Source organism: Salvelinus sp. IW2-2015, unplaced genomic scaffold, assembly GCF_002910315.2.
Source record: "Salvelinus sp. IW2-2015 unplaced genomic scaffold, ASM291031v2 Un_scaffold1262, whole genome shotgun sequence".
In the NCBI taxonomy this organism is placed as follows: Eukaryota; Metazoa; Chordata; class Actinopteri; order Salmoniformes; family Salmonidae; genus Salvelinus; species Salvelinus sp. IW2-2015.
Genome location: NW_019942805.1, coordinates 264,953 through 281,193, shown reverse-complemented (window position 1 = coordinate 281,193; position 16,241 = coordinate 264,953). Strand labels below are relative to the sequence as shown.

General features: G+C 42.7%; 1 protein-coding gene across 1 annotated transcript; it reads left to right on the top strand.

Moving 5' to 3' along the window:
* Positions 1-2,353: 2,353 nt before the first annotated feature.
* Positions 2,354-15,419, top strand: LOC112070219 (tensin-3). The gene is made up of 13 exons (XM_070438880.1): positions 2,354-2,371; positions 3,512-3,720; positions 3,923-4,455; positions 6,239-6,325; positions 6,525-6,656; positions 7,855-7,953; positions 8,332-8,417; positions 8,565-8,634; positions 9,226-9,297; positions 9,446-9,557; positions 9,676-9,738; positions 9,821-9,856; positions 10,747-15,419. The coding sequence occupies exons 1-13, from the start codon at positions 2,354-2,356 to the stop codon at positions 10,886-10,888; spliced, it is 1,659 nt and encodes a 552-aa protein (XP_070294981.1). The 3' UTR covers positions 10,889-15,419.
* The last annotated feature ends 822 nt before the right edge of the window (positions 15,420-16,241 follow it).

Genomic DNA, 16,241 nt, shown 5'->3' with positions numbered 1-16,241 from the left:
CAGGTAGGATGACAATAATGAGAGCTTTGTGTGTGTGTGTGTCTCTTTATGTGTGCGTCTGTATATGTGTGCATTATATGTGCAGGAATGTGTGTGGGTGGTGTCAGAACTGTAACAGAATGTGCTGAAGCAGTACATCAGCCCACCATGGCTGATGACTATAGATCCTATGTCGTAAGGTAGCTAGAGGGAAAATGCATCGCCCGAACTTGGACTTGAACACTGGACCCTCCGATTAAAAGTCTGATTCTCCACTGACTGGAGCTATCCAGGATCTGCAGTGCTGTGTCTCCTCTCCACATATCTGAATCCATCCCTCTTTGCTCGCACTCTCTCTCTCTGTCTCTCTCTCTCTTTCTGTCTCTCTCTCTGTCTCTCTCTCTCTTCTCTCTCTCTCTCTCTTCTCTCTCTCTCTCTCTCTCGCGCTCTGGGTTCCTCTTTCTCTCTCTCTCACTCACACTCTTTCTCTCCTTCCCTTGTTCCTTCATTCTGTCAGGCTGGTCTGTGATCACAGTGAACAGCTGTCAGACTGGGCCTCTCAGTGTGTGGTGTGTGTATGGAGGACAGTGAACGAGAGCACATTCCTGTGGTCAATAGGGAGTCTGTGAATCCTCTTCAGAACAGAGAAGAGAAGGATGCTTGTGATGTCGTGTCTGTGTAGTGTGAGTGTATGTTTGAGAGGGAGACAGTGAGAAAGAGGGAGAGAAAGTTGTGTGTGTCTGCTTGCCTGAATGTGTTTGTGACTCATGCCCGTGTTTGAAGACACAGTCAAATTAGTGTATGTAAACCTCTGACTCACTGGAATTGTGATACAGTGAATTTTAAGTGAAATAATCTGTCTGTAAACAATTGTTGGAAAAATTATTACCAACTTGCCATAACTAACTGACTTGCCAAAACTAGATTGTTAACAAGAAATTTGTGGAGTGGTTGAAAAACAAGTTTTAATGACTCCAACCTAAGTGTATGTAACTTCCCACTTCAGCTGTAGCTATGGATGTTGTGTTGCTTAGATACAGAGGTAGGGCCACTGGTGTGAGAAAATAGTGTCATCGTTTTGGACTGTTTAATTAGGACTGTTTAATTAGGGAGTGACACACACCATGGTGTGTGAGCGGTCTCTATGAAGAGGTTTCGGAGAGGTTAAGGTCAGGAGCAGGGTCTGGTGTGTGTGTGTTGGTGTGAGTGCGGGGTTGGGTGGGGTCGGCGTTCCCAGTCAGTATTCGACTGTAAGTATGCGAAAAGCAGCAGGGTTAAGCGCTGAGACTGGAACACCAGGACAGACAGGAAGATCATAGCCGATGGGACAAACCGCTCCGACTGGGGATGGGAATACTCATGGGAACAGGGATCAGCAGGCTCCCTCTGGTCTAGGAAATGGGGATTGGGTTTTGGGATCTTTCCGGAGTTATCCCAGGAAAGTGTGGGAAAGTTTTAGAGGGATTCATCCTTCTGTGAAGTATTGTTGTTTATGTTAACCAGTTTTTTTACAGTCATACTCCAGTTGTGTAACTGTGATAGGGATACTCCCTATGAACAGGGCATCCGATTGGATGAGACAAGGGGTGTGCCGTATGTGTGTGACTGCATCATGGAATGTGGTTGCTGGTGTTTGATTGGCTGTAATTAGAGACAAATAGCGACATCACATCCTTTAGGCTGTTGACCTTTAACATCTAGACTTCAAGACCTGTGTCTGATCCTTTTCAATCTTAGAGGGATCAGCATAGGATCAACAGGCAGACAGGACCAAGAGCCGAAACGCTGAAATTCCCTTTTATTGCAGATTGTTCCTAAATCTATGCAGCTTGGTTGGAGAGTGAGATAGTGGCAGTGTTTCCTTCCACAAGACTCCAGACAGAAAGATAGATGGTTGGATAGATGTGATATTAGGTTGTATTGGCAGTTTCTGCTAGACACTTTTTCTAAGCAAAAGTTATCCTATAACGTGTGAACCACACATGCACTCACTGTTACGTGCCTCCTAACGGAGGGAGGTGCAGGAATCAGGAGCAGGAGAGCAAGGAAATCCCAGTGGCAAATCATGTTTATTGAGCAGTCCCAACTCAACTACAACATGGGACTGAAACAAACCCAAACGAGGTTGCCACACACACAGGGAATAAAGCGCTACACACGGAGGAGAAACCTCTACTCCTAAACTCACTACCAAACGGCACAACTGCCGAGAGAAAAGAAACCCCGTGGTGCAGACACGCACCACCTACTAACGTAACCACAGAAAACAATCCCGCACAAAGACTAGCAGGCAGCGGAGGTAAATATACCCTCCGAAGTCAACTAATATGACACAGGTGTAAACAATACAGACAGACACAAACAAAAAGGAAAAATGGATCAGTGGCAGCTAGTAGGCCGGTGACGACGACCGCCGAGCACCGCCCGAACGGGGAGAGGAGCCACCTTCGGTGGAAGTCGTGCCACTCACATGCGCTCTCTCTCTCTCACACACACACAGTCGGACGTCCCCAGGCCAGATCTGTACCAGCTTTTAATTTACAATGAAAATGTATGGTATGGTCACCATAAACGTATAAGTCTGCATCTCATATGTCATCCTATTCCCTATATAGTGCAATACTTTTCACCAGGGCCAATATGATGTGTGTGTGTGTGTGTGTGTGTGTGCGCACGCGCTTTCCTGTTCCTGTGTGTGCATGCATGTGTCTGTGTGTGTTAATTCAATCCAAATTCCTCAGCCTCCAGTCAATAGAGAGAGAGAGAGAGAGAGAGAGAGAGAGAGAGAGAGAGAGAGAGAGAGAGAGAGAGAGAGGCTGCAGTGGATACAAGAAGGTCTTTATGATGTCTGAAACTTTTCTCCATTACTCTCTCTCTCTTTCGCTGTCTCTCTCTCTCAGCTTGTTTTCATGTTTGGGGGATGACATGAATTGTTTAAAAGGCAAGACTTTGACTAGTATATGAGCAGGAGACCTACAGACAGGAGGAAGCAGGTAGCATAGTGGTTAGAAAGGTGAGCCAGAAGCCAAAGGGTTGCCAGTTTGAATCCCGGGCCTGAGGGGAAAAATCCGTCGGGAAGTGAGCCGGCAACCAGAGGGTTGCTGGTATCAAGTCCTGGATGCCATTGCCTGCTGTTTGCCCTTAATCAAGGCACATAACCCCCACAACAACAGCTCCCTGGAAGCCCAGTGTGGCACCTCTCCAAAACATGTGTGTGTGTGTGTGTGTGTGTGTGTGTATATGTATGTGTGTGTTTTGGTTGGGTTAAAAGCAGAAGTCAAATTTTGCTTGGACTTTGTGTTTAATTAACCAATAAAGTGATCTTAATGTTTGTAGCCTTAGTTTTCCTTCTACACATATGGCTGCAGTATAGAGAAGGAACAAAGAGCAGTGTGTAGGAAAAGGACAATTCTAAAGTACGAGAAGAATTCGAACCAAACTTGTTCAGATTATGTAGGGAAGGCGAAAGTTTCCTAAAATCCTCCTGTTACATACTGTACTGTGTTAATGCACTTACCTGTAATGTTAAAAGGGAATCCACGCCACTGTCTTAAAGGGATATATTGTTATTTTCCCGGCAGATTCCCAGAGTTTCCTGGACAGTAGTATGAACCAGACTCCAGTGTCGTCGGAAGGACAGCAGTTCCGCTCTGAAGTGTCCGTCACTACCGCTTCCTGTCAGAGAATGTTCGGATCCATGCGCTCTGTATCGTCAGGCAGCTCCTTCCCTCACACAGACAGGTACTGCTGGCAATCACACTCTAACGGGTGTCTCTCTCACTCTCTGTCTCTCTGTTGGCAATCACACTCTAACGGGTGTCTCTCTCTCTCTCACTCTCTGTCTCTCTGTTGGCAATCACACTCTAACATGTGTGTGTGTGTGTACTATACTGTAGCTACATCTGTGTTTGTATCTGACCCTGCCCTCCTCTCTCCTCCTCAGCCAAACTCCACCTCCAGTGTGGCTGGACAGGACTCCTACGTCCCTGTCTTCCCCATCCGCTTCCCCCTCTCTGTTACCTCTCAGCCTCCCCAATGCCCACAGCTCTCCCTGGGAGGCCCCGGGGGGCCTGGAGGGGTCTGAGGACCTGAGCTGTGATGAGAGGAACAAGGGGTACCAGAGCCAGGGGGATTTAGCCTCTCTGCTGTTGGGGAATGGAGGTCTGGGACTGGAGCACAGCCTGTTGAAGGCAGTGGAGGGGCTGGGGGGCCTTGATTTAGGCCTGAACCTGGGTCTGGACCTGGGGCTTGGAGAGGGCAGACTGGGGGAACTACCACCCCTGCTGCCTGAGAAGAGGGTACCGGGGCTAGGCTTGGGTGGGTCGACATCCCCCTCGTTCAGTGGGTTCTCCAGCCCCCATAGTGGTAGTAGTCTCAGCATCCCCTTCCCCTCAGCCATGACCCCTGACCCTCTCATGACCTCTGACCATCTCAAAGGACTCAGCGCTGGTGGTGTAGCCCCCTCGCCTGGATCAGGTACACACACACACACACACACACACACACACACACACACACACACACACCCACACACACACACACACATACAGTCCCTCTGCTGGCCCTCATGTTGTGTTATAAACATACACAGTATACATTTACATTTAAGTCATTTAGCTGACGCTCTTATCCAGAGCGACTTACAATTTGGAAAGTTCATACATATTCATCCATTCATAGACATGTATACAGTACCAGTCAAAAGTTTAGACATTCTCTCAACCAGTTTCATGAGGAATGCTTTTCCTACAGTCTTGAAGGAGTTCCCACATATGCTGAGCACTTGTTGGCTGCTTTTCCTTCACTCTGCGGTCCATCTCATCCCAAACCATCTCAATTGGGTTGAGGTCGGGTGATTGTGGAGTCCAGGTCATTTGATGCAGCATTCCATCACTCTTCTTGGTCAAATAGCCCTTACACAGCCTGGAGGTATGTTTTGGGTCAATGTCCTGTTGAAAAACAATTGATAGTKCCACTAAGCGCAAATCAGATGGGATGGCGTATCGCTGCAGAATGCTGTGGTAGCCATGCTGGTTAAGTATTCCTTGAATTCTAAATAAATCACAGACAGTGTCACAGGCAAAGCCCCCCCACACCATCATACCACCTCCTCCATGCTTTACGGTGGGAACCACGCACCTACTCTGCACTGCGTCTCACAAAGACACTGCAGTTGGAACCGAAAATTTCAAATCTGGACTCATCAGACCAAAGGACAGATTTCCGCCGGTCTAATGTCCATTGCTCGTGTTTCTTGGCCCAAGCAAGTCTCTTCTTATTATTGGTGTCCTTTAGTAGTGGTTTCTTTACAGCAATTTGACCATGAAGGCCTGATTCACCCAGTCTCCTCTGAACAGTTGATGTTGAGATGTGTCTGTATCTTGAACTCTGTGAAGCATTTATTTGGGCTGCAATCTGAGGTGCAGTTAACTCTAATGAACTTATCCTCTGCAGCAGAGGTAACTCTGGGTCTTCCTTTCCTGTGGTGGTCCTCATGAGAGCTAGTTTCATCATAGTGCTTGATGGTTTTTGCAACTGTACTTGAAGAAACTTTCAAAGTTCTTGAAATTTTCCAGATTGACTGACCTTCATGTCTTAAAGTAATGATGGACTGTCATTTTCCTTTGCTTATTTGAGCTGTTCTTGCCATAATATGGATGTGGTCTTTTTACCAACTAGGGCTATCATATGTATACCACCCCTACCTTATCACAAGACAACTGATTGGCTCAAACGCATTAAGAAGGAAATAAATTCCACAAATTAACTTTTAACACGGCACACCTGTTAATTGAATTGCATTCCAGGTGACTACCTCATGAAGCTGGTTGAGAAAATGCCAAGAATGTGCAAAGCTGTCATCAAGGAATTGAGTGGCTACTGAAGAATCTCAAATATAAAATATATTTAGATTTATTTAACCCTTTTTATTCAACCCTTTTTTGGTTACTACATGATTCCATATGTGTTATTTCATAGTTTGGATGTCTTCACTATTATTCTGCAATGTAGAAAACAGTAAAAAATAAAGAAAAKCCCTGGAATGAGTAGGTGTGTCCAAACTGTTGACTGGTACTGTATGTTAACTCCATACATACAGTACATACAAAGACAATAGCATGCCTGATTTCACACACAGTCATACTGTCGCACACAGTGTTCGCTGTAAATATGTGTATCTACTGTACCATCGTGCTCTAATCTCTAGAATGGGAGAGTCAGACTCAGTGGTTGTCTTTGCCTGTGCGTTGTGTTGCAGACCTGTTTGCCAGTAAGCAGCACACTGTGAAGTTTGTCCAGGACACATCCAAGTTCTGGTACAAGCCTGACATCTCCAGAGATCAAGGTAAATATTTTCTCTTAATATTACACGTGTGCTGCAAGAACTGTGTGTTAGTGAGTGTGTGTGTGTGTGTGTGTGTGTGTGTTTGTGTGTGTGGGAATAGGGTGGCCATTTGGGCCATTTGGGACACAGCCTGAATGACATATGGGTGTTGTGACTTTCTGTGTAAGACATGTGTTTTGTCCCCTGTGGCGCTCTGTAGCTATCACTATGCTGAAGGACAGAGAACCTGGATCTTTTGTCGTCAGGGACAGTCACTCGTTCCGCGGAGCCTACGGATTGGCTATGAAGGTGGCCACACCCCCTCCCTCTGTCCTGACACAGAGCAAGAAAGGTTGGTGTCATAGGCAACATTTCTGTGCATCCCAAATGGCCCGCTATTCTCTATTAAGTATAAAGTACGCTACTTTTGACCAGAGCCCTATGGGATTAGGGTGCCATTTGGGACACAGCTTCAGAGAGGTCCATCAGTTCTAACATGGTCTCGTTAGATTAATTTCAGCAAGCCATGAAACCTACCATCTCAGATTGTTCTGAATTGGTTTCTGTAGACAACATTATTTTGTTGAAAGACAATTTGAACTATGAGAATTTAAGGTAATTGATTGAACCCAATTTGGCCATTTCAATTTATACGATTCATGTAATATTCAATTGATATAATACCCATCATCCGATTTGTACCAAACCTCTTCTTAACAATGATTAAGACGCGAGGAATCCAAATAAATGGTAAAAAGCCACGCATGAACCCCCCAAACCCCACACCAAGCAGACAGTATCATTTCTCTATCTTTATTAGTAGGATGAAGCTGCGGCATGGAGTAATGGTTATTTGTTTAAAGTTGAACCTTTATTTAACTAGGCAAGTCCATTTAAGAACAAACTCTTATTTACAATGACAGCGTACCCCGGACGATACTGCGCCAATTGTGCACCACCCTATGGGACTCCCATTCACGGCCGGATGTGATACAGCCTGGAATCAAACCAGGGACTGTAGTGTTGGCTCTTGCATTGAGATGCTGTGCCTTAGACCACCGCTCCACTCGGAAGCCCAATTCATACTATGTAATGTATTCTCAGTGAATTTGGTGATGTTTTTTTTCCTTTTCAGAGGAATTAGCCATTGAAGTTGCTTGCATTTTTCCCCCATACATTGGTGTGAAAGTACCATGTTTTTTCCACTAGATGCTGCTTTCTGCTTCTGCCACACACATTTATCCATCACAAATCCTATTTCTTGGGCTTTTTGAGGTGGAACGACTCAGTAGTGACATTTAACCATTGTAGTTATATAGTGTGTCACTTCTGACTTATTTCAAATGAGATATGTCTATCAGTCCAGGGTGGTCTAGGTTACCCCTAGATGATGACCCTGGGTAAATTTGGTATTTTCTCCACTAATGGTTAAGGTTAGGATTGGGGGAAGGGAAGCTGATCCTAGATCTGTACCTAGGGCACTTGCCATTTCTCAACACCTCTCTGAGTCTGATATCCCTCACTGATGATGTTACTTCCTGTCTCCACAGTGGGAGGGGACCTGTCTAATGAGCTGGTGAGGCACTTCCTGATTGAGTGCACTCAGAAAGGGGTACGGCTTAAGGGCTGCCCCAACGAACCCTACTTTGGTGAGGACATATTCCTGTGTGTTGTGTTGTGTGCATATGTTTACTGTATGTGTGTTGTGTTGTGTGACTATGGCCGCATTTAGACAGGAAGCCCAACTCTTATATTTCAGTAATTGGTATTTTGAGACCAGTTAGATCTGATGTGAAATTATCTAATGTGATTGGTAAAAAGACCAATTAGTGGAAAAAATATCAGAATTGGGCTGCCTGTGTAAATGCAGCCTAAGTTTACTGTATGTGTGGATATGTTCAGTTTTGATGAAATAATATACAATGTCTTTCTCTGGTGGACATACTGAGTAGTGCATCTAAACAGATCCACAATAACTACATGGTATGTGAAAGCATCTGAGACAGTTTGTTTCCTGTTCCTCACAGGAAGTCTGACTGCATTGGTCTGTCAACATTCCATCACCCCCTTGGCCCTGCCCTGCAAACTCATCATCCCCGACAGAGGTAAGAATGTGTGTGTGTGTGTGTGTGTGTGTGTAGTGTGTGTGTGTGTGTGTGTGTGTGTGTGTGTGTGTGTGTGTGGTGTGTGTGTGTGTGTGTGTGTGGTGTGTGTGTTTTTGTTTATAAATTCCGGCAACTCTTTTTTCTTTCTGTGTTAGATCCTCCTGGAAGAGACTAGTGAGCCATCAACACAGTCAGCACCAACTCTGCTGTGGCTACTCAAACAGGAGCAGGGTATTGTTTTACTCAGCTCTCCTCTTCTCTGACATTGGTGTGTGTTCAGTGTGTTTGTTTTTCAGGTGTGTTTGTGTTTCAGTGCTGTTCGTGTTTTCGTGTGCTGTTTCAGTGTGTCTCGTTTCTGGTTTGTGTTTCAGGTGTCTCTGTTTCAGTGTGTCTCTGTTCAGGTTGTTTTGTGTTCAGTGTGTTTTGTTTCAGTGTGTCTCTGTTTCATGTGTCTCTGTTCCAGCTGTGTCTCGTTTCAGTGTTCTCTGTTTCAGTGTGTTCTCTGTTTCAGTGTGTCCTCTGTTTCTGTTGTGTGTGTTTTAGTGTGACTGTGTGTGTGTGTGTTGTGTGTGTGGTGTGTGTGTGTGTGTGTGTTGTGTGGGTGTGTGTGTGTGTGTGTGTGTGTGTGTGTGTGTGTGTGTGCTGTGTGTGTGTTGTGTGTGGTTGTACTGATCCAGGCGAGGGGCTACCACCACCCAGCGCTGGTCCTTTGAGATGGTCAGAGGTCATGAGAGGGTCAGGGGTCATGGTGAGAGGAGGGATGCTGAGACTACTACCACTGTGGTGTGTGTGTTTAGGGTGTGTATCAACTTCATCGTGTACTGTGTGTTTCCTCTGTGTGGTTCCTGGGCTCAGTAGAGCTGCAGTCTCTGACTGGGTACCAGGCTTGTGTGTTGTTAATGTGTGTGTGTTACTGTTTATGTGTGGTGTGGTGTGTACTGTATATGACATGTGTGTGTGTGTGTAGTTTCCCCTCCTCAGCCTGTAATGTGGCTGGTCTGGCTCAGTAGAGCTGGGGTCTCTAACAGGGTACCAGCTGTGCAGAAGGCAGCCAGTCGATTTGCCATGGACCCTCCTTCTACCTCCACTGTGGTCCATTTCAAAGTCTCAGCCCAGGGCATCACCCTCACCGACAACCAGGGAAGTGAGTCATCACACAAATGCATGAGCACACACTCATAATGTAAAGAACCTCCTATTACAACATATATTATATACCTACACTACAATGCTATCAACCCTCACTGCCTGTTCTCTCTGTCTGAGGCTGTTCTTCAGGAGACACTACACTGTCAATACAGTCATATTCTGTGCTCTTGACCCACAGGAAGCAAGGAGTACTGTACATCCTTGGTGTGTGTGTGTGTGTGTCCTGATAATCATGCATGGTAAGTAAACCTATATCTGTCCTCACCAGGTGGACAAGAGATGGCTGCTCCTCTGCTAAGTAGTCATCCCTCTTTCACCTCCTCTAATTTCTTCTCTCTCTTTCTCTGTCTTCTTTCTGTCTTTCTCTGTCTGCTTTCTGTCTTTCTCTGTCTCTTCTGTCTTCTCTGTCTCTTTCTGTCTTTCTCTGTTCTTCTCTGTCTTTCTCTGTCTCTTTCTGTCTTTCCTCTGTCTCTTTCGTCTTTTCGTCTTTCTGTTCTTCTCTGTCTCTTTCTGTCTTTCTACTGCTCTTTCTGTCTCTTCTCTTCTCTTTTCTGTTTTCTCTCTCTCTCTCTCTTTCTGTATTCTCTCCTCTCTCTTTCTGGTATCCTCCTCTCCTCCCTCTCTTTTGTATCTCTCTCTCTCTCTCTCCTCTTTTTGTATCTCTTCTCTCCTTCTCTCTCTCTCTCGTTTTTATCTATCCTCTCATTGTTTTTCACAATTTCTTCTCTTTCTGTCTTTCTCTGTCTCTTTCTGTCTTTCTCTGTCTCTTTCTGTATCTCTCTCTCTCTCTTTCTGTATCTCTCTCTCTCTCTTTCTGTATCTCTCTCTCTTTCTGTATCTCTCTCTCTTTCTGTATCTCTCTCTCTCTCTCTCTCTCTCATTTTTATCTATCCATCTCATTGTTTTTTCACAATTTCTCTTTCTATTATTACTCCCTCTATTACTTCTCTTTTCTGAATTATTTGCTGAATAGCACTGGGTCGTATTCATTACTACACACAATATTGAAACATAGCAAAAAGTTTTGCAATGAAAATTAGAATTTCTTATTAGACAAATTCAGGTAGGTCACTCCCCGCTTCGGCCCATTTGTTTCCGTTTCGTTCCTAGTGAATATTACTGTGGATTATTCTGTTTGGCGGTTGAAGCTGAAGGCTTACTGAGCTTCTCTGCTGTTTCTCCTGTCAGGATCTTTGGTTTTGTGGCGAGGAAGTCGATGAATGGGACGGAGAACGTGTGTCACCTGTTTGCTGAACATGACCCCGAACAACCCGCCAGCGCCATCGTAAACTTTGTATCCAAGGTGATGATTGGCTCACCGAAGAAATAACACAGCGCGCGCACACACACACACACACACACACACACACACACACATTGTTTGTCCTGCTGGTACATACAGCACTAAAATTCTGATGTAGAAGAGAAGAGACTAATGTGTTGCATTATGGGATACTACCCGCAGAAGCAACAACTTTACGCTACACACCAGGGGCCTCATTTATAAACATTGCATATACACAACATTTGCACCAAAATCTGCATGCACCAGTTTTCAACAAAAGTTATCATTTATAAAAACTTGCTGTGAGAATGTGATCCCCTCCCCGCAGACTTTAGACCATACATATGCACATCTGCTAGTGGTTGAAATATTCTATTACAAGCTGGAAAGTAAGGATTTTGTAACGTTCTGTTGACAGGTTCACAGCAATTTGCCAGTGTTTTCTCTTTCAGAAACTGACTGACAGTCCTTTTCCAGATACACCATAAATTACTGCAAAAGATTKAAACATCCTGCCAACACAGTAAATAGACCGGTAGTTTATGTAAAATATTTGACAGTATGGGTATAGGTTACAGTATTGCTGTGCGATAGGAGCGCAAAATCATTGCGTATTTAATCTCAGAGCATATACCAAGGCAGGACATAGAAACCCAATAATCTATTGATAAACTAAATATTGAACAACAATTCTTGTTTTGCATGCTGTGGCCTAATGCCAATCGTTCCAAATTATGCCTCAAATATTGGGCGTTATGGTCACCCTAAAAGGTGGATGGAGGGTGTTTTCCAGGCAGTTGTAAAACTGTGTGTGCGCCAAATTGATAAATGTCAATATTTCTGTATTTGTGCAGACTTTTCAGAAATGGGTCATGCAGACATCTAGTGTGAATGTATGCAATGGTTATAAATGAGGCCCCAGAGGTGTACTGTAGGGTGATGTTGCCCCCTAGACACTGATCTTGGGCTAGTTTAGCATTTCCCCCACTAATGGTTAAGGTCAGGATTGGGGGAAGGGAAATCTGATCTGATCCTTGATCTGTTACTAGGATAAGCTTTACCCTGAAGCGCATCGAGGACTTAAAAACATAACGTTATTAATAGAACTTTTTGTTATCAGAGGAGGCTGATGGGCAGAGATCATTGTAATGGCTGGAATGGACAGAACTGTATCAAACACATCAAACACATGGTTTTATTACAAAGAGCACGTCCTCCTTTATCTCCGCCCACCAGCCACCACTGCTGTTTGTGTATATATAGTCAGGATGTCATTGTAAAGGGAGGTAATCTGTCATGTATGATATGTATTTTTAATTGAGACATGTTTTTAACAAATATATTTGCTGAAATGTAATCAGTATGATATTGTCCCTCTAATCACACAGCATTACTAGTCTGTCTCTACCCGCCATGCAGAGTAAAAGGCTCTCAACAAAGAACATGGTCACTTTTAATCACTTCAGCCAATCCCTTCGAACTCATATTATCAATGAAACACTATATACTTTACAATCCAGTGCTTGACTTGGTGCGGAACACACCAATATAAACAGTACCGGCACCTAAAATGAGTTCCGGCACCTACTTCAGTCCAAGTCATGCACTGCTACTACTTTCTTCAGAAGCTTTTCATATAGATACTGTATACTGTACTTTTCCTCTGTAAGCCAGTAGGATCAACCTGTAAGCCACTAGTATCAACTGACAGTTTTTTTTCAATCACTTTGGTGCTGTTTTCACAAGCATGTGGTGAATTTCCTAAACTCTTAGTACAAAACTCCAAACTGGTAACACTTGTAAAGCAGCCAGTCTTAAATTCAAAACCTTTTATTTTGCATTCATCTTTCACACACAACCATTGATCCACAATATACATTTACTGTAAAATACCAGCATAACATTGATTTAATCACCAAACACAACAATTTAGTTTTTTTTAACAACCAGTTAATGCAATAGCAAACAATGCAAGATACATGTTTAAAAAATGCCCTTAAATTACAGTACTTTACACTGTTTTCAAATTAGGCAATACACTTTCACTACCCATCAAAATGTACCCGTCAAAAATATAAAATCAAATTTCCATAATTTCTATGTTATGTGTGATCAGAGGTGTGATCATTAAAGGCATCTTTCACAATCATTGATGCAAAAAATAAATGTATATTGTTCATAGGTGTACTGTAATCATATGAAACAAATGAAATGAATGAAAAAAAACTCCGTTTAGTAGGCACTTGTTTTCATCAAGCCTGTCTTCTCATCAACATCGCAATGTCCTCATTCTTCATACACCTGGTAAAAAAAATTGGCACAGCGAATCCAAGCCTGACATCTCGTTTCATGTCATTGCATGGCCTGATGAGGGTGGCACGCTCATTGGAATGGCGACCATACTCCTTCCACCTGTATTCTAATTATGTATTGTATTTTACAGTATTGTATTGTACTTATGTATTGTAGGGGTCCTGTGTGGCTCAGTTAGTAAGAGCATGGCATTAGCAATACCAGAGTGGTGGGTTTGATTCCAGGGTTGGGGTCAATTCAATTCCAATTCTCGTCAATCAGTGACATTTGGAATTAGAATTAGGTTTCATGTGACTTTCTGAATTGACTGGAATTGACCCCAACTCTGTTTGATATACAAGAATGTGTTGACTCACTGTGGTCCCTTTGGGTAAAAACAGCTGCTACATAAATATGTACATATGTTACAGTATTACAGTACTGTATTGGCCAATGCAATTTTAGTAAATTAGTGTACCCCCCCCCCCCCATCAAAAAGACCCCAGCAACTTCCTTTTAGATTCATGTTTACCGTATAGGGCAGGGGTATTCAACTCTTACCCTACAAGGCCCGGAGACTGCTGGTTTTCTGTTCTACCTGATATTTAATTMCACACACCTGGTGTCCCAACCATTTTAGAATCTATAGGTTTACCAAATTAAGAGATTATCAATTAAGAGCAGTCGGATTAAGTAATAGGTAAATGTATTTTAACAAATGAGAAGACAATCATATCAAAAGTAATGTGAGGATTGCATTGTGAAATTCAATGACTTTATATGAACATGTATTGCAATGTCAAACATTTATTTCTAGATGAATCACTGATTAAGTTTGGGGGAAAATGACTATGATTTTGCGTGTTGTATTTAGTCAATTGAAAATATGCTTAGCGTTTTGAAACACCTGCCTTTTTGGTGATCTGTTTTGAGTTTTGTACTAAATGTTCCACATGCTTGTGAAAATTGCACCAAAGTGATTGGAAAAAACTGTAATAGTGTTCAACCCCACCAGGGATTAGCACCATATCACACGGGTGTAGGATTTGCAAACTTAGTGTGTATTCGAGATTTAAAAAGGCTTCTAAAGTTTTTAATGTCTACTTGATTTGCCCTAACAAAAAATGTGTCAACCCCTACAAAAATGTGCAGCAGTAATTATAATCCACATAATAATGAACATTTCCTGTTGCTGCAGGATTATTTTGCTGCTGTGAGAAACTGCTCCAATTAATACCTGACGATTCTACTTACATGTTGAATCGGCTCTGTTTGATGACACCCAATAGACGATCTTCTGGCCACGGCCAACATTTGTTATTATTGTGTCTTCCATCCTAGACAAAAACTAATATTTGTTGTCCCTTTAAATAGATTTGAACAGATTTTAAAATATATTTAACATGATGCATTATGTTTGAAAGAAGAATAACTCTGAGAAGACATGAAACCATGCAACATGGTAATGTGTTGCTCTTGAGATGAGTGTTGTAGCCATGGTAAGTATGTGAGGAAGACTGCATKCCAAATGGTAACCTATTCCCTATACTGTATAGTGGACTGAACACACATTAACGTCTAATTGTAACAGTGTCATTGGATTCAGGTTAAAAGTTGGATAAAAAAAGAACGTTGGTGTATCAGTTGGTGACTTTTTTCAAATCCAAGCAGTTTTCCATGTTGAGTCAACATCATCACATTTATTTATTTTGTTGAAATGAATTAGAAACAATGTTGATTAAAACAGTTTGTGCCCAGTGGGAAGTAGTGCTCCTCTGGTCAGAGGTAGTGCACTATATAGGGAATAAGGTGGCAGTTGGGATTGCAGCCTAGTGCTAACCGAAGTCTCTTACTTGTCATATTGTTGGAGAGTTGATGGGCTTGGTAGGGAACATTTTTCATACTCACATGTTTCTGTGATCCATATCTCCTACTTTTGCACCCAAAGCACAACTTGGACACTCAATTGTAAAAATGTGTAAATTAATGTTGTATAGTTGGTACTGTAACATTATCCTCACTAACATATTTTCGGAAAATAAAAAAACAACAATTAATGTATTACATATATACATTCATCATATAGGGAACGGCCATATAAATATGTTGTGTCCAGAACTTCCGGATTGAGCAAATGTTTTTTCATCATCTGTTGACAATTGTTGGACAAAAACCGAATGCAAAAATGGTTTCATCTGCAGTCATATGTCTCTGTCTTTTGAGTGTTTTTTTTCCAGTAGATGGCGCTGATCAATCACAAGAAAATAAACAAATGTAGGATGCCTTTGGTGTTTGTGTTTGTGTTCTATGTGTGGTGTGTGTGTGTGTGTGTGTGTGTGTGTGTGTGTGTGTGTGTGTGTGTGTTGTTGTGTGTGTGTGTGGTGTTGTGTGTGTGTGGTGTGGTGTGTGAGTGAGTGTCAGTGGAGGCTCCTCAGAGGAGGATTGGGAGGACCATCCTCAGTGAATTTCATAAAAATAAAAAATAGTGAAACATTAAAAAACAAATCCTTTTTAGATAAAACAATACCAAATATATTCATATGTCACCAAATAATTGATTAAAACACAATGAAGGTCTACTGTAGCCTCAGGAGCACTCTGTAGAGTAGCACCATGGTGTAGCCGGAGGACAGCTAGTTTACGTCTTCCTCTGGGTACATGACTTCAATTTAAAACCTAGAAGGCTCATGGTCACCCCCTTCCGTAGACTTACACAGTAGTTATAACAACTTCTGAAGTATGTCCTCCAATCTATCAGAGTGCTTGCAGCATGAACGGACATGTTGCCCATCCAATCAAAGAATCAGAAAATGAATCTAGTACTAAAAGCATAAGCTACAGCTAGCTAGCACTGCAGTGCATAAAATGTTGTGTGCATAAAATCCTCTCTCTTTGAGTTGTTGACTCAAAGAGAGAGAAAGACAATAGTTGAACAGTTTTGAACAAATCAATTTATTCAAAAATTAAAGAGAAGCAAGAGAGAGCGAGAGAGAGAGCAAGCTATATTTTGTTATATATTTTTTCCCCCTTTCGCTTACTTAGCTTTCGAATGCAGCTAGCTAGTTTAGCCTACTCAAACACCTGGCTCAAACAGAGAGGGATGCCA

What these genes read in the sequence shown, in the direction of transcription:
- LOC112070219 (XM_070438880.1), top strand. An exon ending in AGCCCCCTCGCCTGGATCAG is followed by an intron (nt 4,456 to 6,238) that starts GTACACACACAC and finishes GTTGTGTTGCAG; the next exon opens with ACCTGTTTGCCAGTAAGCAG. An exon ending in CCTGACACAGAGCAAGAAAG is followed by an intron (nt 6,657 to 7,854) that starts GTTGGTGTCATA and finishes CTGTCTCCACAG; the next exon opens with TGGGAGGGGACCTGTCTAAT.